This window comes from Salvelinus namaycush, chromosome 21, assembly GCF_016432855.1.
Source record: "Salvelinus namaycush isolate Seneca chromosome 21, SaNama_1.0, whole genome shotgun sequence".
Taxonomy (NCBI): Eukaryota; Metazoa; Chordata; class Actinopteri; order Salmoniformes; family Salmonidae; genus Salvelinus; species Salvelinus namaycush.
The window spans coordinates 2,029,404-2,057,374 of record NC_052327.1 but is presented as its reverse complement, the minus strand read 5'-3'; the positions used below and the strand labels follow the sequence as shown (position 1 = coordinate 2,057,374).

Sequence of the window (27,971 nt, the reverse complement as noted above, 5' to 3'; positions counted from 1 at the left end):
TATACACGCAGTAGTAAGCCTTTGTTCAAGTCTCTTACTTACAATTTTATAGCTCAACAATAACATTGGTGAAATCTCTGGGCTTATACCTGATTGTTTTACTGTCATAATTCAGGTTAAGAGTTGGACATGGGTTCCCTTACCTCCTCTAAACTGAACAGTACTCCTCCTATAGGAGCTCCAAAGGCCACAGACACGCCCACTGCTGCGGCTGCAGATAACACCTAGGACAGATGGGTAGATCACTATATACTAACACAAAAGATTCAGATGAAGGTAATGGAGACAATAAGAGGAGGCCTCTGCACAGTACTGACATGCAACCATGATTCTAACAAAATGAACAATTATCTATTTCATCTCTACTGAGATGATTCAAACATCAGTCTTCTCTTACCTCTCGTCGTTTTGCTTCGTTCTGTCGGTACTTTGTGAACAGATGACAGAGGATGTTGGCACAGCAACATGCTACATGGACCAGGGGTCCTTCCTTGCCAAGACTGAGACCTGTAGAGACAGAAAGACAGTGTTTATGTACAGTTTATAGAGACAGAAAGACAGTGTTTATAGAGACAGAAAGACAGTGTTTATAGAGACAGAAAGACAGTGTTTATGTTCAGTTTATAGAGACAGAAAGACAGTGTTTATGTACAGTTTATAGAGACAGAAAGAGTGAGAAAGAGTTGCCATAAAAAAGGGCAACCAGTGCAGCACAAACATTGTAAATAAAACCTATATTTATCAGCTTTTTTATTTTCCCTTTCATACGTCAACTATTTGTAGATTGTTAGAACACTGTACACTTCTGTGAGTGTAATGTTTACTGTTCAGAGACAAAGAGGAAGCGCGAGAGAGCGAGAGAGAGCGATAGAGAGCGATACAGAGCGATAGAGAGAGCGATAGAGAGAGCGATAGAGAGAGCGATAGAGAGAGCGATAGAGAAAGTGATAGAGAAAGTGATAGAGAGAGCGATAGAGAGAGAGAGAGAGAGAGAGAGCGAGAGAGAGAGCGAGAGAGAGAGCGATAGAGAGAGTGTGAGTGCGGTACCAGAAGAGACAGCCAGGACCAGGGTAATTGTCTTGATGATTAGGGTCCATTTTCCCAGGTAGCCTCTAATGATGAACCCAGAGAGGATGGTCTTTATCTGGGGAGACACGGGAGGGGAGAGGGGGTTAGGGTCTGGAGGTTATGGAGAAAACCAAGTGAGGCTTCTGTAGAAGCAAGGACATTTGGTTCAAGTTCATTAGGGCACGCCGTAGCAAATCATTTCGCAACGAAAAATTAAAACAAGTTTATGATTGGTCACATTCTGGTGGTCGATCCTTGTTTCAGTCGGTTGTGTCTAAAAACGGTAGAAAACTAAGTGAAAAACCCAAACTAACAACACACTCACCAAAAAGCACAACCAGACAGTTTGCAGAACAAAGACATGCTAACTTGATCACTCCGAGAGAGACGAACATGTGGTCATCTATTTTCAAAATGGTTGTTGCAAAACAATGTGTCAATAATGGGTTTTAAAACATCGCTCTTGAATGTGGGACCTTTGACAGGCTTTCACACTGCTGTTACCTCAGTTTGAGATGTCAGTCAACTCCCAATGGGAGAGTCTCGTTCTCCTACAGGGTCTGTGTCCCACATGGCACCTTGTTCATTATATAGTGCCCTATATGTGACCAGATAAATAGTGAACTACGTAGGGAATGGGGTGTAATTTGAGACATTTTTAAAAAAAAGTTAGCTTTTTTTAACTAAGCAAGTCAGTTAAGAACAAATTCTTATTTACAATGATGGCCTACCCCGGCCAAACCCGGACGACGCTGGGCCAATTGTGCGCCGCCCTATGGTACTACCAATCACATCCGGTTGTGATACAGCCTGGTTCTTTGTACATCTCCACATTACAAACCATGAAGGGATTCATTGTTTGGCTTTGGTGACATTTGCCCCAATATCACGAGGAAATAGAAATGCAGTCGCTTTTTGGTTGGTTTTTTGGCACGTTGTGTGTGTGTGTGTGTGTGTGTGTGAGAGAGAGTATGTTCTGCCGCCAAAAAAACAAGGAACAGATATGATTCTGTGTGTGAGCCAAACATATTATTGGACAGTGTGTCTGCCAGCCTCATGATGCTAGTGTGTGTGTGTGTGTGTGTGTGTCAGTAGTTGTGGCTACAACTGAAAGTGTTTTAGCCCAATTTTGAAGGACAAGAGGTCAGTGACAACCCCAATCACACAGATATGGTCTTCACTCCAAAACAAACTGTCCGCATCCCAAACGGCACTCTATTCCAGTGTCCTAGTGGACTTTTACGGGGGATTGGGTGCCATTTGGGACTGTTCTCTCAGGAATACAGACAAGAGCGATCACGGTATGGCTTTAAAACACCTGGTAGTGATTACATTTCGAAAATTGTACATAAAACATGTAATAAGTGAGTTTCTGAAATTCAAAGCAAAATGTTCATGTTGATATGTCAGAGTACGTTTTCAAAGAGAAATATTTATTTTTGGTGAAGTATTAGTCACTTCAAAAGTCTGTTACGTATATCATTGTGCTTTAAGTGATGGAAATCACACATCTGTATCCATTTTTTCTATCCCAATTTTTATTTTTAAATATGTTTTTGTATTTTTCTGTAATATCTCCTTGAGCAGTCTTAACACTCTGGATTTGTTTACGGAAGCAAACCCGGGTCTGGGTTTCTAAAGGGTTCAATAGAATTGCAAACCCGGGTCTGGGTTTCTAGAGGGTTCAATAAAATTGCAAACCCGGGTCTGGGTTTCTAGAGGGTTCAATAAAATTACAAACCCGGGTCTGGGTTTCTAAAGGGTTCAATAAAATTACAAACCCGGGTCTGGGTTTCTAAAGGGTTCAATAAAATTACAAACCCGGGTCTGGGTTTCTAAAGGGTTCAATAAAATTACAAACCCGGGTCTGGGTTTCTAAAGGGTTCAATAGAATTACAAACCCGGGTCTGGGTTTCTAAAACGTTCAATGAAATTACAAACCCGGGTCTGGGTTTCTAAAACGTTCAATGAAATTACAAACCCGGGTCTGGGTTTCTAAAACGTTCAATGAAATTACAAACCCGGGTCTGGGTTTCTAAAACGTTCAATGAAATTACAAACCCGGGTCTGGGTTTCTAAAACGTTCAATGAAATTACAAACCCGGGTCTGGGTTTCTAAAACGTTCAATAAAATTACAAACCCGGGTCTGGGATTCTAAAACGTTCAATAGAATTACAAACCCGGGTCTGGGATTCTAAAACGTTCAATAGAATTACAAACCCGGGTCTGGGATTCTAAAACGTTCAATAGAATTACAAACCCGGGTCTGGGATTCTAAAACGTTCAATAGAATTACAAACCCGGGTCTGGGTTTCTAAAACGTTCAATAGAATTACAAACCCGGGTCTGGGTTTCTAAAACGTTCAATAGAATTACAAACCCGGGTCTGGGTTTCTAAAGGGTTCAATAGAATTACAAACCCGGGTCTGGGTTTCTAAAGCATTCAATAGAATTACAAACCTGGGTCTGGGTTTCTAAAGCGTTCAATAGAATTACAAACCTGGGTCTGGGTTTCTAAAGCGTTCAATAGAATTACAAACCTGGGTCTGGGTTTCTAAAGCGTTCAATAGAATTACAAACCTGGGTCTGGGTTTCTAAAGCGTTCAATAGAATTACAAACCTGGGTCTGGGTTTCTAAAGCGTTCAATAGAATTACAAACCTGGGTCTGGGTTTCTAAAGCGTTCAATAGAATTACAAACCTGGGTCTGGGTTTCTAAAGCGTTCAATAGAATTACAAACCTGGGACTGGGTTTCTAAAGGGTTCAATAGAATTAGGACGCACTTCAATGAGACTGAAAAAGGCTAGGAGTGACAATAAACAAATATTTTTTCAGAAAAAAGCTTTAGTCTTTTGTAACACTTTTGTCATATCTGAGAGTGTCTGTCTGAACCAAAACTGTGTTAGTTAGCCCACTGAGCTAAAGGCTGAATGTGTGTGTGTTCACCTCTGGTATTCCTGATCCACAGGCGTAAGGTGCGAAGGCCCGAACCAGAATGACAGCCAGGAAGGAGAACAGTAGAGCGCACAACATGAACATCAGGTAGTTGACTATGTACGCTGCCGCCCCCTACAGGACACACAGAGGAAAGACAGGGTTAGGTATGGATACAGTAGAAAACAGAACATCAGGTAGTTGACTATGTACGCTGCCGTCCCCTACAGGACACACAGAGGAAAGACAGGGTTAGGTATGGATACAGTAGAAAACAGAACATCAGGTAGTTGACTATGTACGCTGCCGCCCCCTACAGGACACACAGAGGAAAGACAGGGTTAGGTATGGATACAGTAGAAAACAGAACATCAGGTAGTTGACTATGTACGCTGCCGCCCCCTACAGGACACACAGAGGAAAGACAGGGTTAGGTATGGATACAGTAGAAAACAGAACATCAGGTAGTTGACTATGTACGCTGCCGCCCCCTACAGGACACACAGAGGAAAGACAGGGTTGAACAGTACTGTAATCTGGTCACAGTGAGTAGACACCAGGTAATGTGTCTCAACCACCAGAGGGAGCTCACACACAACTGAAAATTCACTAAGCCATTGTGAATGGCATCACAAAAAAAGTAGAAACTCAAATAATGGAAGTTATTGTTATTTTTCAATGATCGACAAATGCTTACACACACACACACACACACCCCTCCAGACTTCTCCCCCCTCCTCACCTCTGAGCTACCACCCAGCAGTTCAGCCCAGCTCTGCCACTGTGGACACTTGTCCCGCTCTTGAAAGGTGGTTTGGTTAGAGCCCCAGCAGCAGTGTTCATGGTTGAACCAGAAGCCAGACAGACACACACCTTCCTTCAGGTCTGTTAACCAGTGGGCCGAGATGTCTATACAGCCTGCTAGAGCACCTGGAGAGAGGACAGAGAGGACAGAGAGAAGAGAGAGGACAGAGAAAACAGAGAGAAGAGAGAGGACAGAGAGGACAGAGAGGAGAGCGAGGACAGAGGAGAGCGAGGACAGAGGAGAGCGAGGACAGAGGAGAGCGAGGACAGAGGAGAGCGAGGACAGAGGAGAGCGAGGACAAAGAGGACAGAGGAGAGCGAGGACAGAGAGGAGAGCGAGAGGGGAGAGAGATAGAGTTTGAGAAAGAGAGAGGGAGATGAGAGAGGGGAGAGAGATAGAGAGGAGAGAGATAGAGAAAGAGAGCATGAGATGAAAGAGGGGAGAGAGTTTGAGAAAGAGAGCGGAGCAAAGTGGAATATTCTACTGTATAGGAAGAGTGATTGGACGATGAGAGAGTCACACACACACCTGACATGAGTCCTATGAGCAGCATGAGGAGCCAGCCAGAGAAGGCATCACTGATGCTGTGGAGCAGGGCCCAGGTAGACTGCTCACTCTTACTGGTGATCTGGAGAAGAGAGGGAGTCCGTTTTAATTTTTCCTCTTATGCAAAGGCCTTGTAGATTAGGCTATCACCCTTATTTCCTCTAAGGTCAGCTACGGTTACTATAGTGACCATGGCAACATGACACAGGCTGGCCTTCCGTAGCTCTTAGGAGACAAAGTCATTGGTACATTTTCATTCCTAACGCCATACTGAGACAGCTCCCATTTGACCTATATTATCCAGTGGACAAATGACAACTACCTGCGTGTTTTGTTGACTGTCTAAGGCCCGTGCTGAGCTGGAAGAAGCTACAAAAAGGACATTAAATGACAGACACTTGTCTCTTCGGATGAGTTCATAGCGAGGGTTAAAACTACGGTGGTGGGGGGGATGTCAATGTTTTCACCTAGATGCACCACACCGCCCCAAAGCATCTTGCCTGCTCAATGAAATTGATGTTTTTAAAACTGTTTTGTGTTGTAAATGTGTCACACTTCGAGTGCTGCTATATTGGCCAGGTATCTATTGTAAAATAGATTTTAATCTCAGTGAGACTAACCTGTTAAAATTTAATTTAAAAAAATTAAAGGCCTCTTCCTCAATTCATCGTCTTTCCTCGCCTCCTTTGCAACACTCATCGGAGAAGGTCAGAGGGGAGGGGCCATCGGCTTCCTTCTCCAATGAGTGTTGAGAAGATTGCTGTGAGGAACCAATGAAAGATGACTTGAGATGTGACCATGAACCCACCTCTCTGTGTCGGTCGCGGTCCTTGCTCTTCTCTCTGACCCAGTCGATGGTGTTGAAGTCTTCGTAGGTCCCTACCCCCGGTACCGGCTCGTCTAGTAGGTCCATCAGCTTACCGTTACCGGAACTACCAGCCCCGTTACCGGTCATACCATTAGAGTAACCGGTATTACCGTAGTCATCATAGCCTTTGAGGGAGGGAGAGAGGGATTTGTTAACACACACACACACCATTGTTACCAACTAAATAAAATGTGAAACAGAAAAGAATGTGTATTGTAGACTCATATCGATAACGCCTTCGAAAACAATACTACATACATGATTAAAATAACATTTGTGTGATTGACCTTAGGCACATTTCCCAAGACACAAAAACTCCACAAACCACAGACAGGCAGAGGATGTGTCCCAAATGCCACCCTTTACCCTACGGGACAAACTCAACTCCTCCGTCTGTCTTTTCTTCTCAAATCCCATTGGATGAGAAAGCCAGAGGTCCCTCCCTTCTGACCTTCTCCTCCAATGGGTTTAGAGAAGGAGACGAGGAGATTCTCTTTTAACCACAGCCCTTTGAAGAATAGAGTGTCATTTCAAAACAGAGTTAGCGCCCACGACAATAACCACATCAACAACTCTAATCAACATCTCTCTAAACGACAACAGGAAGTGACACAGGAAGCAGCCCGATTTCAGCTTTTTGTGCGAAACACAATACGTTCCCTGGTGAAAACACAGTGGTTATTCCACTGAAAACAACACGGCAGCCACCATTGTCAGTCAACAGAGTGGAAGTCATGTTTCCCAAATGGCACCCTATTCCCTTTATAGTGCACTACTTTTGACCAGGGCCCATAGGGTAGTGCACTACTTTAGACCAGGGCCCATAGGGTAGTGCACTACTTTAGACCAGGGCCCATAGGGTAGTGCACTACTTTAGACCAGGGCCCATAGGGTAGTGCACTACTTTTGACCAGGGCCCATAGGGTAGTGCACTACTTTTGACCAGGGCCCATAGGGTAGTGCACTACTTTTGACCAGGGCCCATAGGGTAGTGCACTACTTTTGACCAGGACCCATAGGGTAGTGCACTACTTTTGACCAGGACCCATAGGGTAGTGCACTACTTTTGACCAGGACCCATAGGGTAGTGCACTACTTTTGACCAGGACCCATAGGGTAGTGCACTACTTTTGACCAGGACCCATAGGGTAGTGCACTACTTTTGACCAGGACCCATAGGGTAGTGCACTACTTTTGACCAGGACCCATAGGGTAGTGCACTACTTTTGACCAGGACCCATAGGGTAGTGCACTACTTTTGACCAGGACCCATAGGGTAGTGCACTACTTTTGACCAGGACCCATAGGGTAGTGCACTACTTTTGACCAGGACCCATAGGGTAGTGCACTACTTTTGACCAGGACCCATAGGGTAGTGCACTACTTTTGACCAGGACCCATAGGGTAGTGCACTACTTTTGACCAGGACCCATAGGGTAGTGCACTACTTTTGACCAGGACCCATAGGGTAGTGCACTACTTTTGACCAGGACCCATAGGGTAGTGCACTACTTTTGACCAGGACCCATAGGGTAGTGCACTACTTTTGACCAGGACCCATAGGGTAGTGCACTACTTTTGACCAGGACCCATAGAGCTCTGGGTCAAAACTAGTGCACTTCAGAAAGTACACTATGACTTTTACCACATGTTGTCGTGTTAACAGCCTGAAGAACAGATTCAATGTCCTTCACACAATACCCCATAACGTCAAAGTGGAATTAGCTTTTTCGAAATTAATACAAAATGTACAGCTGAAATGTGTGTCAATACGTATTCCTCCCCTTTGTTACGACAAGCCTAAATAAGTTGTAGAAATGTGCTTAACCAGTCACAGAATAAGTTGCACGGACTCACTCGGTTTGCAATAATAGTGTTCAACATGATTTTTAAATGACTACCTCATCTCTGTACCCCACACATATAGATAATTGTAAGGTCCCTCAGTCGAGCAGTGAATTTCAAACACAGATTCAACCACAAAGACCAGTGAGGTTTTCCAATGCCTCGCAAAGAAGGGCACCTATTGGTAGATGGTTAAAAATAAAACAAAGCAGATTTTGAATATTCCTTTGAGCATGGTGAAGTTATTAATTACACTTTGGATGGTGTATTAATACACCCAGTCACTACAAAGATACAGGCGTCCTTCCTAACTCAGTGGCCGGAGAGGAAGGAAACCACTCAGGGATTTCACCATGAGGCCCATGGTGACTTTAAAACAGCTACACAGTTTAATGGCTGTGATGGGAGAATACAAGGTTGTTGATCCATCCTCAGTTGTTACTCCACAATACTGACCTAAATTACAGAGTGAAAAGGAGGAAGCCTGTACAGAATAAAAATATTCCAAAACATGCATCCTGTTTTGCAATAAATCACTAAAGTAAAACATTTTGCAAATAAATGAACGTTATGAACCTAAAACACAAGGCCAAATCTACACTGGAGTTGCCAAGACAACATTGAATGTTCCTGAGTGGCCTAGTTCCAGTTGACTTAAATCTGCTAGAAAATCTGTTTAGCAATGACCAACAACCACCTTCACAGAAATGATATATATTTTTAAAGAATAATGTGCAAATATGGTATAATCCAGGTGTGCAAAGCTCTTAGAGACTTACCCAGAAAGCCTCACAGCTGTAATCGCTGCCAAAGGTGATCCTAACATGTACTGACTCAGGGGTGAGAACACTTATGTAAATTTATTTCATTTTCAGTAAATTTGTAAAACATGTTGTTTTCACTTTGTTATCATGGAATAAGTCAAAAGGCTATGAGAATACTTTCTGAAGAGGACTGTATTCACATGTTTATTTGACGGTCTATTTTGTATTGTCTATATACTTCCTGTCTAGGAATCGAAACAAAACGTTATTGAATGTTTTCAGGCCATGGACTGAACCTAAACCTATAGTGGACAGACAGGGCTGTATTACTTTGGACTGAACCTAAACCTATAGTGGACAGACAGGGCTGTATTACTTTGGACTGAACCTAAACCTATAGTGGACAGACAGGGCTGTATTACTTTGGACTGAACCTAAACCTATAGTGGACAGACAGGGCTGTATTACTTTCAACAGTACATTTGGAAAGTATTCAGACCCCTTGATTTCACATTCTGTTACATAGCCTTATTCTAAAATAACCCATCATGACAAAGCAAAAAACAGTTTGTAGACATTTTTTTTTGCAAATTTATAATTTTTTTAACTGAAATATGACATTTTATAAGTATTCAGACCCTTTACTCAGTACTTTGCTAAAGCACCTTTGGCAGCGATTACAGCCTGGAGTCTTGTTGGCACACCTGTATTTGGGGAGTTCCTCACAGTCTTCCCTGTAGGTAAATGTTTATTAATTTGAATACATTTGCAAACATTTCTAAAAATCTGTCTATGCTTTGTCATTATTGTGTGTAGATTAATGAGGGGGAAAAAATGTAATCAATTTTAGAATAAGGCTATAACGTAACAAAAATGTGGAAAAAGTCAAGGGGTCTGAATACTTTCTGAAGGCGCTGTATAAAGCATAGGGCTCAACACTATCCATATGTATTACCCATAGGAACATACCTAATCTAGAACCCGATTCTACTGTAATAAAGATTATATCTATGATCAGATCACGCCTCACAATGTGACTGAAGGTAGGTAGGCTGCAGCTAACAACGTGGAGATGGAAACAGCCAACAGTGTAAACGTACACAGTGGTTCTATTGTCACTGTGGGGTTCAATTATCTCAGGTGATGACAGGACACGCCTGACTGGTTTCTAAAGGGAAGAGAAAGTATGTCTGTATGTCTGCCTGCCTGTCTGTCTGCCTGTCTGTCTGTCATCTAAAGAGTTTGACATTTTGTCAGTGCTTGCAAATGTGACCTGCTAAATAGTTCCATTTGTAAAATTTCAAGTACATGTATTTGAGCATTAGTAAACAAATACAAACCTTGAATGGAGTACTCAAGTACTACTCTAAACCAGTTAAATACACAGACACACACAGAGTAACACAGACCTACAGCACAGCAGGTCAAGCTTTACAGGAGGTTAGCTGACGGAAGAGACCCACCTACAGCACAGCAGGCCAAGCTTTACAGGAGGTTAGCTGACGGAAAAAAAATTATTTGTTAATGATTCTAACTTGAAGTGAAACTCTATAGGCCTGTTTCCCCGGCACTGACCGAGCCTCAATAGATTCTCCATTCAAAGTACTTAAAAAAAAAAGTGCATCGGGGAAACAGCCCCAAACAGAAGAGAAGTTGAGTGACAGAGCTCCTCTGTAACGTTAGCTCAGTATGCTGGATCAGCTGACAGAAGAGAAGTTGAGTGACAGAGCTCCTCTGTAACGTTAGCTCAGTATGCTGAATCAGCTGACAGAAGAGAAGTTGAGTGACAGAGCTCCTCTGTAACGTTAGCTCAGTATGCTGAATCAGCTGACAGAAGAGAAGTTGAGTGACAGAGCTCCTCTGTAACGTTAGCTCAGTATGCTGGATCAGCTGACAGAAGAGAAGTTTAAAGATGTACAATTCATCTCATTGCAACAATCTAAGAAACCCAGCGTAGCAGTGACTCACATGGACTCCGGACCTCCAACGCGCGCGCACACACACACACACACACACACGAGATGGGTGGATAATTGACTGTAATATGTAATCTATGTACCACTACTGATAAGACATCATAAAATACAATTACGCAGTTGCGTAACGAGGACAAATATTATTGGAAACAACTATTTCAGGCAATTATCATTCTATAACATGCTGACCACACAGCCCGCGGCGTGTGCGAGCGTTGCAAAATAAATGTACACATACATTCAATCATTGCACCAACACTGCTTGTAAGCGTCTGCGAGGCTAGGCACTAAAATAAAACATGGTTCTATTTGTGACGCTTGATGCGCTGCAAGTCCCGCCTCTCCTATCTCCTCATTGGTTTTTAGGAGCATATACCCATGTGGGTGATTGAAAGACGAACTGAGGTCCACTGTCCAGTTGTTGGTGGTAAAGCACCATATATTATTTTATTTCACCTTTATTTAACCAGGTAGGCCAGTTGAGAACAAGTTCTCATTTACAACTGTGATCTGGCCAAGATAAAGCAAAGCAGTTCGACACAAACAACAACACAGAGTTACACATGGAATAAACAAAACATGCAGTCAATAATTAAGTAGAGAAAGTCTATATACAGTGTGTGCAAATGAGGTAGGATAAGGGAGGTAAGGCAATAAATAGGCCATAGTGGCGAAGTAATTACAATATAGCAATTAAACACTGGAATGGTAGATGTGCAGTATATATATATATATATATATATATATATATATATGAATGTGCAAGTAGAGATACTGGGGTGCAAAGGAGCAAGATAAATAAATACAGTATGGTGATGAGGTAGTTGGATGGGCTATTTACAGATGGGCTATGTACAGATGGGCTATGTACAGGTGCAGTGATCTGTGAGCTGCTCTGACAGCTGGTGCTTAAAGCTAGTGAGGGAGGTAAGAGTGTCCAGCTTCAGTGATTTTTGCAGTTTGTTCCAGTCATTGGCAGCAGAGAACTGGAGGGAAAGGCGGCCAAAGTAGGAATTGGCTTTGGGGGTGACCAGTGAGAAATACCTGCTGGAGCGAGGGCCAGTATGAAGCGAGGGCCAGCCAACGAGAGCGTACAGGTCGCAGTGGTGGGTAGTATATGGGACTTTGGTGACAAAACGGATGGCACTGATCGACTGCATCCAATTTGTTGGAGGCTATTTTGTAAATGACATCGCCGAAATCGAGGATCGGTAGGATGGTCAGTTTTACGAGGGTGTTTGGCAGCATGAGTGAAGGATGCTTTGTTGCGAAACAGGAAGCCGATTCTAGATTTAATTTTGGATTGGAGATGATTAATGTGAGTCTGGAAGGAGAGTTTACAGTCTAACCAAACACCTAGGTATTTGTAGTTGTCCACATATTCTAAGTCAGAACCGTCCAGAGTAGTGATGCTGGACGGGCGGGCAGCGATCGGTTGAAGAGCATGTATTTAGTTTTACTTGCATTTAAGAGCAGTTGGAGGCCACGGAAGGAGTTGTATGGCATTGAAGCTCGTCTGGAGGTTAGTTAACAAAGTGTCCAAAGAAGGGCCAGAGGTATACAGAATGGTGTCGTCTGAGTAGAGGTGGATCAGAGACTCACCAGCAGCAAGAGCGACATCATTGATGTATACAGAGAAGAGTCGGCCCGAGAATTGAACCCTGTGGCACCCCCATAGAGACGGTCAGAGGTCCAGACAACAGGCCCTCCGATTTGACACACTGAACTCTATCAGAGAAGTAGTTGTTGAACCAGGCGAGGCAGTCATTTGAGAAACCAAGGCTGTCGAGTCTGCCGATAAGAATGTGTTGATTGACAGAGTCGAAAGCCTTGGCCAGGTCGATGAATACGGCTGCATAGTAATGTCTCTTATCGATGGCGGTGATATCGTTTAGGCAGTGATCAGTGAGATCTTGGTTGAAAACAGCAGAGGTGTATTTGGAGGGCAAGTTGGTTAGGATGATATGTATGAGGGTGCCCGTGTTTACGGATTTGGGGTTGTACCTGGTGGGTTCATTGATCATTTGTGTGAGATATAAAGTCCAAAGAAGAAGAAGCCCGAAGGAGGAGAGATGTCGAGAAAACAAACTCGGTTTACCCTTTAATTTGTGGATTAATGGTTGGAGTAGAGGATCTTGTCCATTTCAGGTAAAATAACAACCCAATGTTTTTATCCCAGGACAAATTAGCTAGCAACAGCAAGCTAGCTAAATAGGACAAATTAGCTAGCAACAGCAAGCTAGCTAAATAGGACAAATTAGCTAGCAACAGCAAGCTAGCTAAATAGGACAAATTAGCTAGCAACAGCAAGCTAGCTAAATAGGACAAATTAGCTAGCAACAGCAAGCTAGCTAGCTAAATTGACATAAATGTTTAATGCTTTTCGACCTGTCCCCAAATTAATATAGTTCGTTCAGAGTTCATTTTGATATTTCAACCTGCGTGTCCTGATCGCATCTGGTGTGGGTGGACAGAATCAACATGCATGGGGGGACAAATATCAAACATGTGCGCGGTGGAGCGCGAGCGGTGTGGTCAGTATGTAAGACTTTAGATTTTAGTTAGAAAAGTATAATTTTTACACTCACAAAACAGGTTCATGTTTCAACTGTCACTGTATCCCCTTTTAGTAACAATGCACTAGGTAGTGGACCTGGTTACAAGTGAAGCCACAGGGTTCTAGTCAAATGTAGTGCACAAATCATGAAGTCGGGTGCCATTTGGGACACTACCCAAGTCATGCGTACTTGAAATTCTTATTTGTCCACTCTGTCCACTTTAGGAAAACATGTGACTGAAGAATAAACTGCCATTTCTACAAGCTCCAGTCAGGTAGAACTGAGGAACTAGCCGCGAAACTAGCCGCGAAACTAGCCGAGAAACTAGCCGAGAAACTAGCCGAGGAAGAAAAAATTAGAAGTAGCGTCTAAAGTTCACTGTTAAACTCAACTGACCTAGATGCCAAAGCTAGGGGCCTAAACAAGAATAAACTCAGCAAAAAAAGAAACGTCATCTCACTGTCATCTGCATTTATTTTCAGCAAACTTAAACTCTTCCACTAAGGCACCTGCAAGTTCCCAGACATTTCTGGGGGGAATTGCCCTAGCCCTCACCCTCCGATGCAACAGGTCCCAGACGTGCTCAATGGGATTGAGATCCGGGCTCGTCACTAGCCATGGCAGAACACTGACATTCCTGCATTGCAGGAAATCACGCACAGAACGAGCAGTATGGCTGGTGGCATTGTCATGCAGGAGGGTCATGTCAGGATGAGCCTGCAGGAAGGGTACCACATGAGGGAGGAGGATGTCTTCCCTGTAATGCACAAAGTTGAGATTACCTGCAATGACAACAAGCTCAGTCCGATGATGCTGTGTCACACCGCCCCAGACCATGACGGACCCTCCACCTCCAAATTGATCCCGCTCCAGAGTAAAGGCCTCGGTGTAACACTCATTCCTTTGACGATAAACGCGAATCCGACCTTCACCCCTGGTGAGACAAAACCGCGACTCGTCAGTGAAGAGCACTTTTTGCCAGGCCTGTCTGGTCCAGCGACGGTGGGTTTGTGTTCATAGGCGACGTTGTTGCCGGTGATGTCTGGTGAGGACCTGCCTTACAACAGGCCTACAAGCCCTCAGTCCAGCCTCTCTCAGCCTATTGCGAACAGTCTGAGCACTGATGGAGGGGTTGTGCGTTCCTGGTGTAACTCGGGCAGTTGTTGTTGTTGCCATCCTGTACCTGTCCCGCAGGTGTGATGTTCGGATGTGACCTTAATTGCCTACCGTCTGTAAGCTGTTAGTGTCTTAACGACCGTTCCACAGGTGCATGTTCATTAATTAAGCATGGGAAACAGTGTTTAAACACTTTACAATGAAGATCTGTGAAGTTATTTGGATTTTTACAAATTATCTTTGAAAGACAGGGTCCTTAATTTTACTCCCTTCCATCAAAAGGTTTCAGTACTCCCAATCCATCTCATTGGGAATCCACCAGCCACACTCTGGCTAATACTCTGGAAAACTTACTCATAGTATAGGAAGCGTGTTGGGGAGAGGGGCTTGGGAACCAGCCTGTGATAGGTTGAGGGGCTTGGGAAACAGTTTCTGATAGGCCATGGGGCTTGTAGGCCTTGGGAAATAGCTTCTAATAGATTAAGGCTGGTGTTTTGCGTAATGGCTGCTGTGTGACGTGGGCTGTGACACTAGTGAGACGTGGGGGAGGCTCTTGTGGTTGCCTGGCTCGGTTTCATTTTGATTCTTGGTAGACTAGCCCCATGCTTTCTAGGCCCTTTACAGTCAGTGTTCACAGATCTATAATGACTGGACAGGAGTAAGAAACATGGTGAGGACTACATTGCCCTCATATAACAGCCTGTAGCCCTATTGCTAACCAGTCAAGGGATACTAGGGACCAGGAGAAGGGGTTTGTGACTGAAATGGAACGAGGCCCATGTGTGAGTCAGGATCCCAGAGAAACAGGAGGGGGGGGTAGGTTCCAGTCAGAGATGTCGTAAGAGGGGAGACATGCTGTACTGAGGAAGGAAGGAGGGTGATTTGTACAGGCTTAGATGAAGGAGAAGGCCACAACCTCACAGTTGAAAATGCTGCTTTGGCAATACAAATATGTATTTATATCATGCCAATAATAAAGCATGTTGAAATTAGTATAATAGGTGGGGGGAAAGTACTGCATTAAACTCCCCCTCTATCGGTCTGCCTCTGTCTCCCTCCCCGTCTCTCTCTCTCTCCAACCTTCCCCCTCACCTGACCCTGTGGAAATCAACATTTAACTCTTGGTCTTGTAACAGCGTGATCTGGTGTAATCATTGACTGACAATTACCACGGTAACAGACGTGTGATAGGGGAGCTGTCGCTAGGCTACAGTGATTAACATTTATTCCAAAGGACTATGAAGCTTAAAGAGCAGTTTAAATTGGCGATTTACATCTCGGAGAGCAAGGAATATATTACTGTGGAAATACTAAGGCCGGAAGAAAATAAATGATTCCTGTGAGGCCGGAAGAAAATAAATGATTCCTGTGAGGACGGAAGAAAATAAATGATTCCACGTGAGGACGGAAGAAAATAAATGATTCCACGTGAGGACAGAAGAAAATAAATGATTCCACGTGAGGACAGAAGAAAATAAATTATTCCACGTGAGGACAGAAGAAAATACTACATAGTGGAGAAGCTTCTCTGTGAATGAGTGGGGTGAAAGGGTTAGAATCTGACCACAGACCAGACACCGGGGTACTATCCACAAAGCCTCTGAGTAGGAGTGATGATTTATGGGCCATGTGGACACCATTACCCAACCTCTCCACGTTTTTTTTTTTTTTTTTTTTTTTTTAAACTGGCCGTTCAGTACAGCACCGTTTCCTTTCAATTGAATGTTCCAGAAAGTAAAAACGTACTGAACGCAGCCCAGAAAGTGGGGGACCTAGTTCCAGGAGTTTATTTTAATGCCTGCTATGTTAGGTACCCCCCACCCTCCCCCTCCCCCCGTGCACTGAACCTAGCATTTCGCTACACTCGCAATAACATCTTCTAATCATGTGTACGTGACCAATACAATCAGCACTCCTGTTCGGAGTGAGATGCTTTATGGATATGAGCCCTGGTCTGATCACAGAAACAGAAAGCCAAGTTTCAAATAAGTCTTAATAGGGGCTGTGACATCATCACAGAATCACCAGTATCCAGGCAGCGTTAGGCTACTGTCAGAGGAGATGAGATAGATTACGCATTGACTTGAATGAAGAGCTGTGCTGCAGGTAGGCAAATAGCTTATCAAACAAAGTAGTCTCTGTAGCCAACTGTCATGTCTTGAATCAACCCCACTCACGAAGACAAAATCCAAACAGTTGTAACTCACAGACACAGCAATGACTCCCCCACTACTATTTCATAGCGTTTAGTTCTCTCCCTCGGTAGTGTAGGCGCGTACCTGAGCCGTATTCGGGGTCTAGAGGTGGCACGTCCTCCGTGTTGGAGAAATCGAGCGTGGCTCCAGCTATATCGACCAACTCATCATCGCTAGCCGGGTTGTGAAGGCTTCCATAGGTCTCGTTGCAATACCCAGCGTTGTCCATTCTAGCGCCTATAAATGGAGTAAGAAAATGTTTCGATTATACGTTTCTTTCAATTAACAACATCTTCATAAGTATTAACTTAAAGTTGAATATACCTCGGTCGTTATTCGATGTGTATTTTCTATATAAATTCTTCCAATATCGAAACATTGCTTTGAAAAACAATGATAAACTCGCTACAACTGTTCTCCCCGGCTTGACTAATATCTAGTTGACCAGACAAGAAGAGAACGAAGTTAAATACGGTTTGACATATCGTAGGCTACTTCCCCATCACACAAATGTAGTTGTCGGGACGTATTTAGCATTTGCAACCCAATGCCCTATATATATATATATATATCGCTATAGAGAAGTCAAAACATTTTGCTCAACCAATAGATTTCTTGATATCCTATGCTAAAGACACACTGGTGAGTCGTAAAAAAAAAATGCAAACGATAACAAAACACAACGCGATAACTGATAATCGATTATCCACACACACACTCCACTTTTCTAACGAATAACAACATCCTGGTGACATATGTTACACATTTACCTTATAACGGAGTAGGCTAAACTTCACAGAAGACCAACATCTATACGTAGCTTCTCACACGTCTATCTATCTATACGTAGCTTTTCACACGTCTATCTATCTATACGTAGCTTCTGACACGTCTATCTATCTATACGTAGCTTCTCACACGTCTGGCTGCTGCTACCTTGTAACTGCTGATGTACTCACATTAGTGAATGAGTCAGTAAGCAAGTTACCATGTAACTCTAGACACATGATCAACTGATAAGCGGATACAGTACGCTAAGTGCTGTTGCTACATTTGTAACATTGTCTGCAACAGCTGATTATTGTTACACAGTTTAAACGCTTTACCGTTTAGGCTCGTATTAATATTGTATGGTAATCCCCCCCAGATCGGATCGTGTTCTATTATGGTCAATTCTAGTCTACTCTATTTGACTAAATTGACATTCCCTACACGAAATACAATCAGAGCAATACCTTTGTATGTGTGCGCTTAGCCAAGTTGTGACAACGATTGATTAATTATTTCTGTCGACAGTAGACAGATTACTACATTTCCTGGTCTGCGTTCAGTACGTTTTTGCGTTCAAGTAAACGGTGCTGCGCTAAACGATCCTTTGAAAAACTGGGAGTGGTTGGTGAAGGCTGTCAGCGTCTGGCTGGTCAGCATGGCCACTGCAGTGTTAAACACGTCACTCATCGCTTCAAGACACCCCGCCACACTGGACAAAACGTACATCAAAAGTTCAATAATGTACAATAACGTTTTCGGGGAACGTGTCGAGTACATCCCGTTCCGCAACGTAGCAAACGTTCATGCGAACTGATGTTTGAAGTTGTTGGTTTCTTTGTAATCCTACGTCTACGGAAAACGATGCGTCAGTTCTTACAAGTTAAGATTCAAAACATATGCATAATGTTCAGAGCTTGCCAAAACCTATGTCATCTTCTTTGCGATAGAAGTTGTTCCCGTTGGTTGCTTTTATGTCTTTGTTCAGACAGCTCAGGTTACACCGTTTTTAAATGTAACAAAACGTTTTGTAACTGAAAATAAACGTTTTGGACATGTTCCGCTAAATCCCTCCCCGTTTCATTCTGTTTGGTTCCTAATGAACATGACACCGACGGATGTTGACGTGACAGTTTCAAGCTACCAGCTGAAGAAACCGTGTTAGTGGCACCGATCAGGTTATTGGTGATTCTCAAGCTACCAGCGGAAGAAACCGTGTTAGTGGCACCGATCAGGTTATTGGTGATTCTCAGGTCCGCTAAAGGGATCAACTTTCAATTTATCTGTTCTTCTGACTCACCCCGTTTACAACAAACATGCGACAAGCAGCTGTTGGCAAAGCACATTTATCATACTGAATAACCCCCCCCCCCCCCCCCCTCAAAATCCTATTCTACTGTATTGAATATGAACTCAACGAATATAATAATATGATAACTTTTCTATAAGGGAAATAATACTGTACTTACAAGAACTTCTGTGCAGTTGCCTACCAACACAACTGTTGATTCCCGTTCTTACTGCACGTGAGAGCTAAATAGGGACACCTTGTGGGGATTTTAGGCCTCTTCTTCCGTATTCGAGTTGGTGCCGTCTTCTTTGTAGTCTCCCCCTCTTTTTCTCTTTCTTTCTTTCTTTTCTTTCCCTCCCTCCCTCCCTCCCGAGTTAGGTCATGGCCACTTCCTTTCCACAACCCCCTCATAGCAGACCGATGTTTATAAGTGTTTCATTAAGGCTTGTGTGATAGATGGATGGAGGAGAGGAAAGAGAGACGGAGAGAAAAAGAGAGTGTGTGTCAGGTTCATCATGTCTGTGTCCATGGAAGTATAATCAGCTGTTTCTACCTCCTTCATTCATTCCCTTACCCCTCCCTCCCTTTACCCTCCCCCACCCACATTTAGGAAAACATAAATCTTTTTCTGCTTTGCAGGGTCAAACTAGTCGGGGGGCCCTCTTTCATCTGTATTTTCCCTTCTGTCTTTCCCTCTTTCTCTAGCCAGGCAGAAACGGGTCAAATGTTGAAAGGTACTCCCTGCTACACTAATAGTGATTCCATAGCTGTGGGAAGTAGAGGTGCTGAATTAAAACAAATATTACTACAAAATACTTCCCTCGCAAAAAGTAGTGCGCTAGGCCTTTACTAGTCCTGGATTAGCAGACACCACTAGCTGTAAGGTATACTCGGGTACACGCAATACACCCGCTTATGGGCATTGCGTATACTCACTTCTTAATCCCCACGATGCGTTTATCAAAGCAGTGTAGTGGAGGTATAGGCCGAATCAATTAATAAGGCTGATGGAACAGATCAGAATGTTTAGCTTAAAAATGGTTGATCGACTATTATTTCTTCACCTTCTAGGCGCAGCAATGTGAACACGGCGGCAGGCCGACGCACAAATATAGGCCTAACCGTCTAAATTAAATGTAACCTAGTTACAAAGGCAGGCCTACGCACAAATGTTTCATTTTACGGGAAAACACCATTCTAAAATGCACCTTGCACATGTAGAGCGGTTTCATGAACAAAGATGGAAATATGCATTCGAAATTCTGAAAGAGGCGAGGATCTAAAGATGCAACAACTATCATAGGTTGCATCCCTGTTAGTGAGCATTTCTCCTTTGCCAAGATAATCCTTTGCCAAGATAATCCATCCACCTGACAGGTGTGGCATATCAAGAAGCTGATTAAACAGCATGATCGTTACACAGGTGCACCTTGTGCTGGGTACAATAAAAGGCCACTAAATGGTGCAGTTTTGTGACAACACAATGCCACAGCTGTCTCAAGTTTTGAGGGAGCGTAGAATGGAATGTCCACCAGAGCTGTTGCCAGATAATAATGATCTTCCCATCTCAGGGTCTGTGTGCTCGTCTTCCTCACCAGGGTCTTGACCTGACTGCAGTTCGGCGTAGTAACCGACTTCAATGGGAAAATGCTCACCTTTGATGGCCACTGGCACACTGGAGAAGTGTGCCCTTCACGGATGAATCCCGGTTTCAACTGTACCGGGCTGATGGCAGACAGCGTGTATGGCGTTGTGAGGGTGAGTGGTTTACTGATGTCAACGTTGTGAACAGAGTGCCCCATGGTGGCGGTGGGGTTATTGTATGGGCAGGCAAAAGCTACAGACAGCAATCACAATTAAATTGTAATGATGGCAATTTGAACGCACAGAGATGGAAAGGTCCATTGGCCTATCCTGAGGCCCATTGTTGTGCCATTCATCCACCGCCATCACCTCATGTTTCAGCATGATAATATATGGCCCCATGTCGCAAGGATCTGCACACAATTCCTGGAAGCTAAAAATGCCCCAGTTCTTCCATGGCCTGCATACTCACCAGACATGCCACCCATTGAGCATGTTTGGGATGCTCTGGATTGACGTGTACGACAGCGTGCTCCAGTTCCCAACAATATCCAGCAACTTAGCACAGCCATTTGAAGAGTGGGACAACGTTCCACATACCACAATCAACAGCCTGATCAACTCTATAAGAAGGAGATGTGTTGTGGTGCATGAGGCAGCTGCTGGTCACACCAGCTACTGGCTGGTTTTCTGAGCCACACCCCTACTTTAAAAAAAAAAGTATGTGGACCCCCCTTCAAATTAATGGATTTGGCTATTTCAGCCACACCCGTTGCTGACAGGTGTATGAAATCGAGCACACAGCCGTGTAATCTTCATAGACAAACACTGGCAGTAGAAGGGCCTTACTGAAGAGCTCAGTGACTTTCAACGTGGCACCGTCAAGTCAGTTTGTCTAATTTCTGCCCTGCAAGAGATGCTCCGGTCAACGGTAAGTGCTTTTATTGTAAAGTGGAAACGTCTAGGAGCAACAACGGCTCAGCCGCAAAGTGGTAGGCCACACAAGATCACAGAACGGGGCCGCTGAGTGCTGAAGCACATAAAAATCCTCTGTCCTCAGTTGTAACACTCACTACCGAGTTCCAAACTGCCTCTGGAAGCAACGTCTGTACAAGAACTGTTAATCAAGAGCTTCGTAAAATGGGTTTCCATGGCCGATTAGCCGCACACAAGCCAAAGATCACCATGTGCAATGCCAAGCGTCAGCATTGAGTGGTGTAAAGCTCGTTGCCATTGGACTCTGGAGCAGTAGAAACGCGTTCTCTGGAGTGATGAATCACACTTCACCATCTGACAGTCCGACGGACGAATCTGGGTTTGACGGATGCCAGGAGAACCCTTCCTGCCCCAATGCATAGTGCCAACTGTAAAGATTGGTGGAGGAGGAATAATGATCTGGGGCTGTTTTTCATGGTTCGGGCCCCTTAGTTCCAGTGTAGGGAAATCTTAACACTACAGCATACAATGACTTTCTAGATGATGCTGTGCTTCCAACAGTTCGGGGAAGGTTCTTTCCTGTTTCAGCATGACAATGCCCCCTTTGCACAAAGCAAGGTTCATACAGATATGGTTTGTCGAGAACGGTGTGGAAGAACTTGACTGGCCTGCACAGAGCCCTGACCTCAACTCCATCGAACACCTTTAGGTTGAATTGGAATGCCGACTACAAGCCAGGCCTAATCGCCCAACATCAGTGCCCAACCTCACTAATGCTTGTGGCTGAATGGAAGCAAGTCCCCGCAGCAATGTTCCAGTGAAAAGCCTTCCCAGAAGAGTGGAGGCTGTTGTAGCAGCAAAGGGGGGGGACCAACTCCATATTAATGCTCATGATTTTGGATTGAGACGTTCGACAAGCAGGTGTCCACATACTTTTGGTAATGTTGTGTATGTAACCAACAGGTGCATATCTGTATGTGAAATCCATAGATCAGGGCCTCATGAATTAATTTCAATTGACTGATTTCCTTCTATGAACTGTAACTCAGTCAAATCTTTGAAATTGTTGCATGTGGCGTTTATATTTTTGTTCAGTGTATTACACACACACACACACACACACACACACACACACACACACACACACACACACACACACACACACACACACACACACACACACACACACACACACACACACACACACACACACACACACACACACACAGTCTCTCTCGCTATTATTCCTTTCCGCTCTGTTTACCTAACTATTAGTTACGCTAAATCACAACAACTCATGAACACACAAAGACACTACACACATCACGACTCGGAACACACGGTAGTTGAAATAGTATTATTAATTATGGTACTCGTCTCACATGTTTTTTTACAAAAAGATTTTTTGCAATAAATCAAATAAAAATGACATTGAAAACAAAATACACAGCCGTATAATTCTAGATTTAGGAGTAAATCCTAACCTGACTAAGTGAATTTTCAACTTAACTGTATGTTCGGATTGGTCCCAACCCCATAATTGCGAGATTTTATAATACATAGTCCCTACGTCCCTACTCTTCCCTACATAGTGCACTACTTTTGACCAGGGCCCGTAGTGTTCTGGTCAAAAGTAGTGCACAATGTAGGGAAGAGGGTCCAGTTTGGGACGCATTCAGTAAAAACCTACATACACAGCATGGATGTTCTGTGTAATTTTCCACAAAACAAGTATACATATTCCTTTGGCATTGAAATGAAAACAGCAATCTACAGTAAGTATGGTCAGCTCTTCTTAAGGGGTAGTATTTTCATCAACGAAGCAGCGTTGTCTTGTTCGTGTGTCCACGTGCATGCTTTGGTCAAACGGCCAATAAGACTCTTTTTTTTTTTTTTAAATGGTCACAATTGTATTTGGATGAACTTTCCATATGACATATACTGTAGATGACATTAGTTGACATACAGTTGACATTAGTTGACATACAAATGACATTAGTTGACATACAAATGACATTAGTTGACATACAAATGACATTGGTTGACATACAAATGACATTGGTTGACGTACAAATGACATTGGTTGACATACAAATGACATTGGTTGACATATGGATGAACTTCTCAGGACATATTTACACCACAAGGATGGATTCCAGTTATAACACATGTCACTGTACACAACATGTAATAAACAACAACAACAACAACGAATGCATGAATATACACTCTTAAGACGTGGTGTGGTAGTGTTAGGGCTCCGGGATGACGTTTCCCCTAGGTACAGATCTAGGATCAGCTTCCCATCACCCAATCATCACCTTAACCATTAGTGGGTAAAATAGAAAACTGACACAGGATCAGCTTCTAGGGGACACGTCACCCTACACCAATATACATCCTCTTAAGACGTGGTTTGGTAGTGTTAGGGCTCCGGGATGATGTTTCCCCTAGGTACAGATCTAGGATCAGCTTCCCATCACCCAATCATCACCTTAACCATTAGTGGGTAAAATAGAAAACTGACACAGGATCAGCTTCTAGGGGACACGTCACCCTACACCAATATACATCCTCTTAAGACGTGGTTTGGTAGTGTTAGGGCTCCGGGATGAAGTTTCCCCTAGGTACAGATCTAGGATCAGCTTCCCATCACCCAATCATCACCTTAACCATTAGTGGGTAAAATAGAAAACTGACACAGGATCAGCTTCTAGGGGACACGTCACCCTACACCAATATACATCCTCTTAAGACGTGGTGTGGTAGTGTTAGGGCTCCGGGATGACGTTTCCCCTAGGTACAGATCTAGGATCAGCTTCCCATCACCCAATCATCACCTTAACCATTAGTGGGTAAAATAGAAAACTGACACAGGATCAGCTTCTAGGGGAAGTGTTAAACCCCAGGGTGTAAGATGTGATGCAGGTATCTGGATCATACAGTTGAAGTTGGAAGTTTACATACACTTAGGTTGGAGTCATTAAAGCTCGTTTTAGAACCACTCCACACATTTCTTGTTAACAAACTATAGTTTTGGCAAGTCGGTTAAGACATCTACTTTGTGCATGACACAAGTCATTTTTCCAAGAAATTGTTTACAGACAGATTATTTCACTTATAACTCACTGTATCACAATTCCAGTGGGTCAGAAGTTTACGTACACTAAGTTGACTGTGCCTTTAAACAGCTTGGAAAATTCCAGAAAATTATGTCATGGCTTTAGAAGCTTCTGATAGGCTAATTGACATAATTTGAGTCAATTGGAGGTGGATGTATTTCAAGGCCTACCTTCAAACTCAGTGCCTCTTAGCTTGATATCATGGGAAAATACAAAGAAATCAGCCAAGACATCAGAAAGAAATTTGTAGACCTCCTCAAGTCTGGTTCATCCTTGGGAGCAATTTCAAAATGCCTGAATGTACCACATTCATCTGTACAAACAATAGTACGCAAGTATAAACACCATGGGACCACGCAGCCGTCAAACCACTCAGGAAGGAGACGCGTTCTGTCTCCTAGAGATGAACGCACTTTGGTGCAAAATGTGCAAATCAATCCCAGAACAACAGCAAAGGACCTTGTGAAGATACTGGAAGAAACAGGTACAAAAGTATCTATATCCACAGTAAAACAAGTCCTATATCGACATAACCTGAAAGGCCGCTCAGCAAGGAAGAATCCACTGCTCCAAAACCGCCATAAAAAAGCCAGCCTACGGTTTGCAACTGCACATGGGGACAAAGATAATACTTTTTGGAGAAATGTCATCTGGTCTGATGAAACAAAAATAGAACTGTTTGGCCATGATGAGCATCGTTATGTTTGGAGGAAAAAGGGGGAGGCTTGCAAGCCGGAGAAAACCATCCCAATCCCAACACCATCCCAACTGTGAAGCACAGGGGTGGCAGCATCATGTTGTGGGGTGCTTTGCTGCAGGAGGGACTGGTGCACTTCACAAAATAGATGGCATCATGAGGGAGGAAAATCAGGTGGATATATTGAAGCAACATCTCAAGACATCAGTCAGGAAGTTAAAGCTTGGTCGCAAATGGGTCTTCCAAATGGACAATGACCCCAAGCATACTTCCAAAGTTGTGGCAAAATGGCTTAAGGACAACAAAGTCAAGGTATTGGAGTGGCCATCACAAAGCCCGGACCTCAATCCTAAGGAACATTTGTGGGCATAACTGAAAAAGCGTGTGGGAGCAAGGAGGCCTACAAACCTGACTCAGTTACACCATGTCTGTCAGGAGGAATGGGACAAAATTCCCCCAACTTATTGTGGGAAGCTTGTGGAAGGCTACCAGAAACGTTTGGCCGAAGTTAAACAATTTAAAGGCAATGCTACCAAATACTAATTGAGTGTATGTAAACTTCTGACCCACTGGGAATGTGATGAAAGAAATAAAAGCTGAAATAAATCATTCTACTATTATTCTGACATTTCACATTCTAAAAATAAAGTAGTGATCCTAACTAACCTAATACAAGGAATTTTTACTAGGATTAAATGTCAGGAATTGAGAAAAACTGAGTATAAATGTATTTGGCTAAGGTGTATGTAAACTTCCGACTTCAACTGTATGTCATCGGGATCTCAACATTCACACTTGTAAACTACTGAGTATGTAGTGAATAATGTGTTGTCCATGGATGCCGAGTAGTATGGTAGAGATAATATTGGGACATAATGGTATATGAGTGGAGATAGTAAACTACTGAGTATGTAGTGAATAATGTGTTGTCCAATGGATGCTAAGTAGTATGGTAGAGATAATATTGGGACATAATGGATTATGAGTGGAGAGAAAGAAGGAGGTTTTCTCTCTTTTTCTGCACAGATTATTTGATTATATTCAACAGTTTAATGAAAAGTACTCGTCTAGCACCCCAGAGTCTCCCTGTCGTCTACAGAGGAGAAGTTATAAATAAATAAATACTTTCTCCGGGCCTCTTCAGTAACACTAAACAACAACTTCAATGATCACGTAGTGTGTGATTGTGAGGATCATGTCGGTGAGTTAAAGATCCACAATGTAACACCAAAGAGTAGGTGTGTGTTTTCAATGCACCAATACTGCCAAGTGAAGACTTAAAACACTCTCAATAAGTGTTGAGTGTTAAGAGAAAAAGGACTGAAGTGTTCTGGAAAAGTGGGCAGCACTTTTTAAGGACGCACTGGAGTTGTTCAGTGGTACCCATATCCCATCCTCTAGGGCTCTGTGTGTAGGATGGCTGTCTCCCCATAGTGCCTATACCCCAGGCCCATCCTCCCATATCCCATCCTCTAGGGCTCTGTGTGTAGGATGACTGTCTCCCCATAGTGCCTATACCCCAGGCCCATCCTCCCATATCCCATCCTCTAGGGCTCTGTGTGTAGGATGGCTGTCTCCCCATAGTGCCTATACCCCAGGCCCATCCTCCCATATCCCATCCTCTAGGGCTCTGTGTGTAGGATGGCTGTCTCCCCATAGTGCCTATACCCCAGGCCCATCCTCCCATATCCCATCCTCTAGGGCTCTGTGTGTAGGATGGCTGTCTCCCCATAGTGCCTATACCCCAGGCCCATCCTCCCATATCCCATCCTTCTAGGGCTCTGTGTGTAGGATGGCTGTCTCCCCATAGTGCCTATACCCCAGGCCCATCCTCCCATATCCCATCCTCTAGGGCTCTGTGTGTAGGATGGCTGTCTCCCCATAGTGCCTATACCCCAGGCCCATCCTCCCATATCCCATCCTCTAGGGCTCTGTGTGTAGGATGGCTGTCTCCCCATAGTGCCTATACCCCAGGCCCATCCTCCCATATCCCATCCTCTAGGGCTCTGTGTGTAGGATGGCTGTCTCCCCATAGTGCCTATACCCCAGGCCAATCTCCAACCCCAAGCCCAGGCTCTCCCATAACCCACTAAAAATCTCTTCTTCCTGGCCTTTCAATAGTGCCCATCCTCCCATGTCCCATCCCTAACCAGTCCAACAAGGTTCTCCTCTATTTCTAGACCAAGACCCAAGCCAAGACTGAGGCTCTTCCCATGGCAATGTCAATGTGATAGTGTCCATAGCCAGCCCTAACCCCAGCTTTAAGGTTTCCTGGTTGGTTTAATAGTTTCCATACCCCATGGACAGCCCTAACCCCAGCTTTAAGGTTTCCTGGCTGGTTTAATAGTGTCCATAGCCCATAGACAGCCCTAACCCCAGCTTTAAGGTTTCCTGGTTGGTTTAATAGTGTCCATAGCCCATAGACAGCCCTAACCCCAGCTTTAAGGTTTCCTGGTTGGTTGAATAGTGTCCATAGCCCATAGCCAGCCCGAACCCCAGCTTTAAGGTTTCCTGGTTGGTTTAATAGTGTCCATAGTCCATAGACAGCCCGAACCCCAGCTTTAAGGTTTCCTGGTTGGTTTAATAGTGTCCATAGCCCATAGACAGCCCTAACCCCAGCTTTAAGGTTTCCTGGTTGGTTGAATAGTGTCCATAGCCCATAGCCAGCCCGAACCCCAGCTTTAAGGTTTCCTGGCTGGTTTAATAGTGTCCATAGCCCATAGACAGCCCTAACCCCAGCTTTAAGGTTTCCTGGTTGGTTTAATAGTGTCCATAGCCCATAGACAGCCCTAACCCCAGCTTTAAGGTTTCCTGGTTGGTTGAATAGTGTCCATAGCCCATAGCCAGCCCGAACCCCAGCTTTAAGGTTTCCTGGTTGGTTTAATAGTGTCCATAGT

General features: G+C 43.8%; 1 protein-coding gene across 1 annotated transcript in view; it reads right to left on the bottom strand.

Moving 5' to 3' along the window:
* Positions 1–16,923, bottom strand: part of LOC120066009 (H(+)/Cl(-) exchange transporter 5-like) — a 29,319-nt gene extending 12,396 nt beyond the window's left edge. The window contains exons 1-8 of the mRNA XM_039017051.1: positions 16,767–16,923; positions 6,163–6,335; positions 5,337–5,436; positions 4,746–4,933; positions 4,016–4,138; positions 1,048–1,144; positions 398–507; positions 144–224 (exon numbers count right to left, since the gene is read on the bottom strand). Coding sequence (XP_038872979.1) covers positions 144–224; positions 398–507; positions 1,048–1,144; positions 4,016–4,138; positions 4,746–4,933; positions 5,337–5,436; positions 6,163–6,335; positions 16,767–16,905 — 1,011 coding nt within the window. The 5' untranslated portion in view covers positions 16,906–16,923. The remainder of the gene's footprint in view (positions 1–143; positions 225–397; positions 508–1,047; positions 1,145–4,015; positions 4,139–4,745; positions 4,934–5,336; positions 5,437–6,162; positions 6,336–16,766) is intronic.
* Between the last annotated feature and the right edge of the window lie 11,048 nt (positions 16,924–27,971).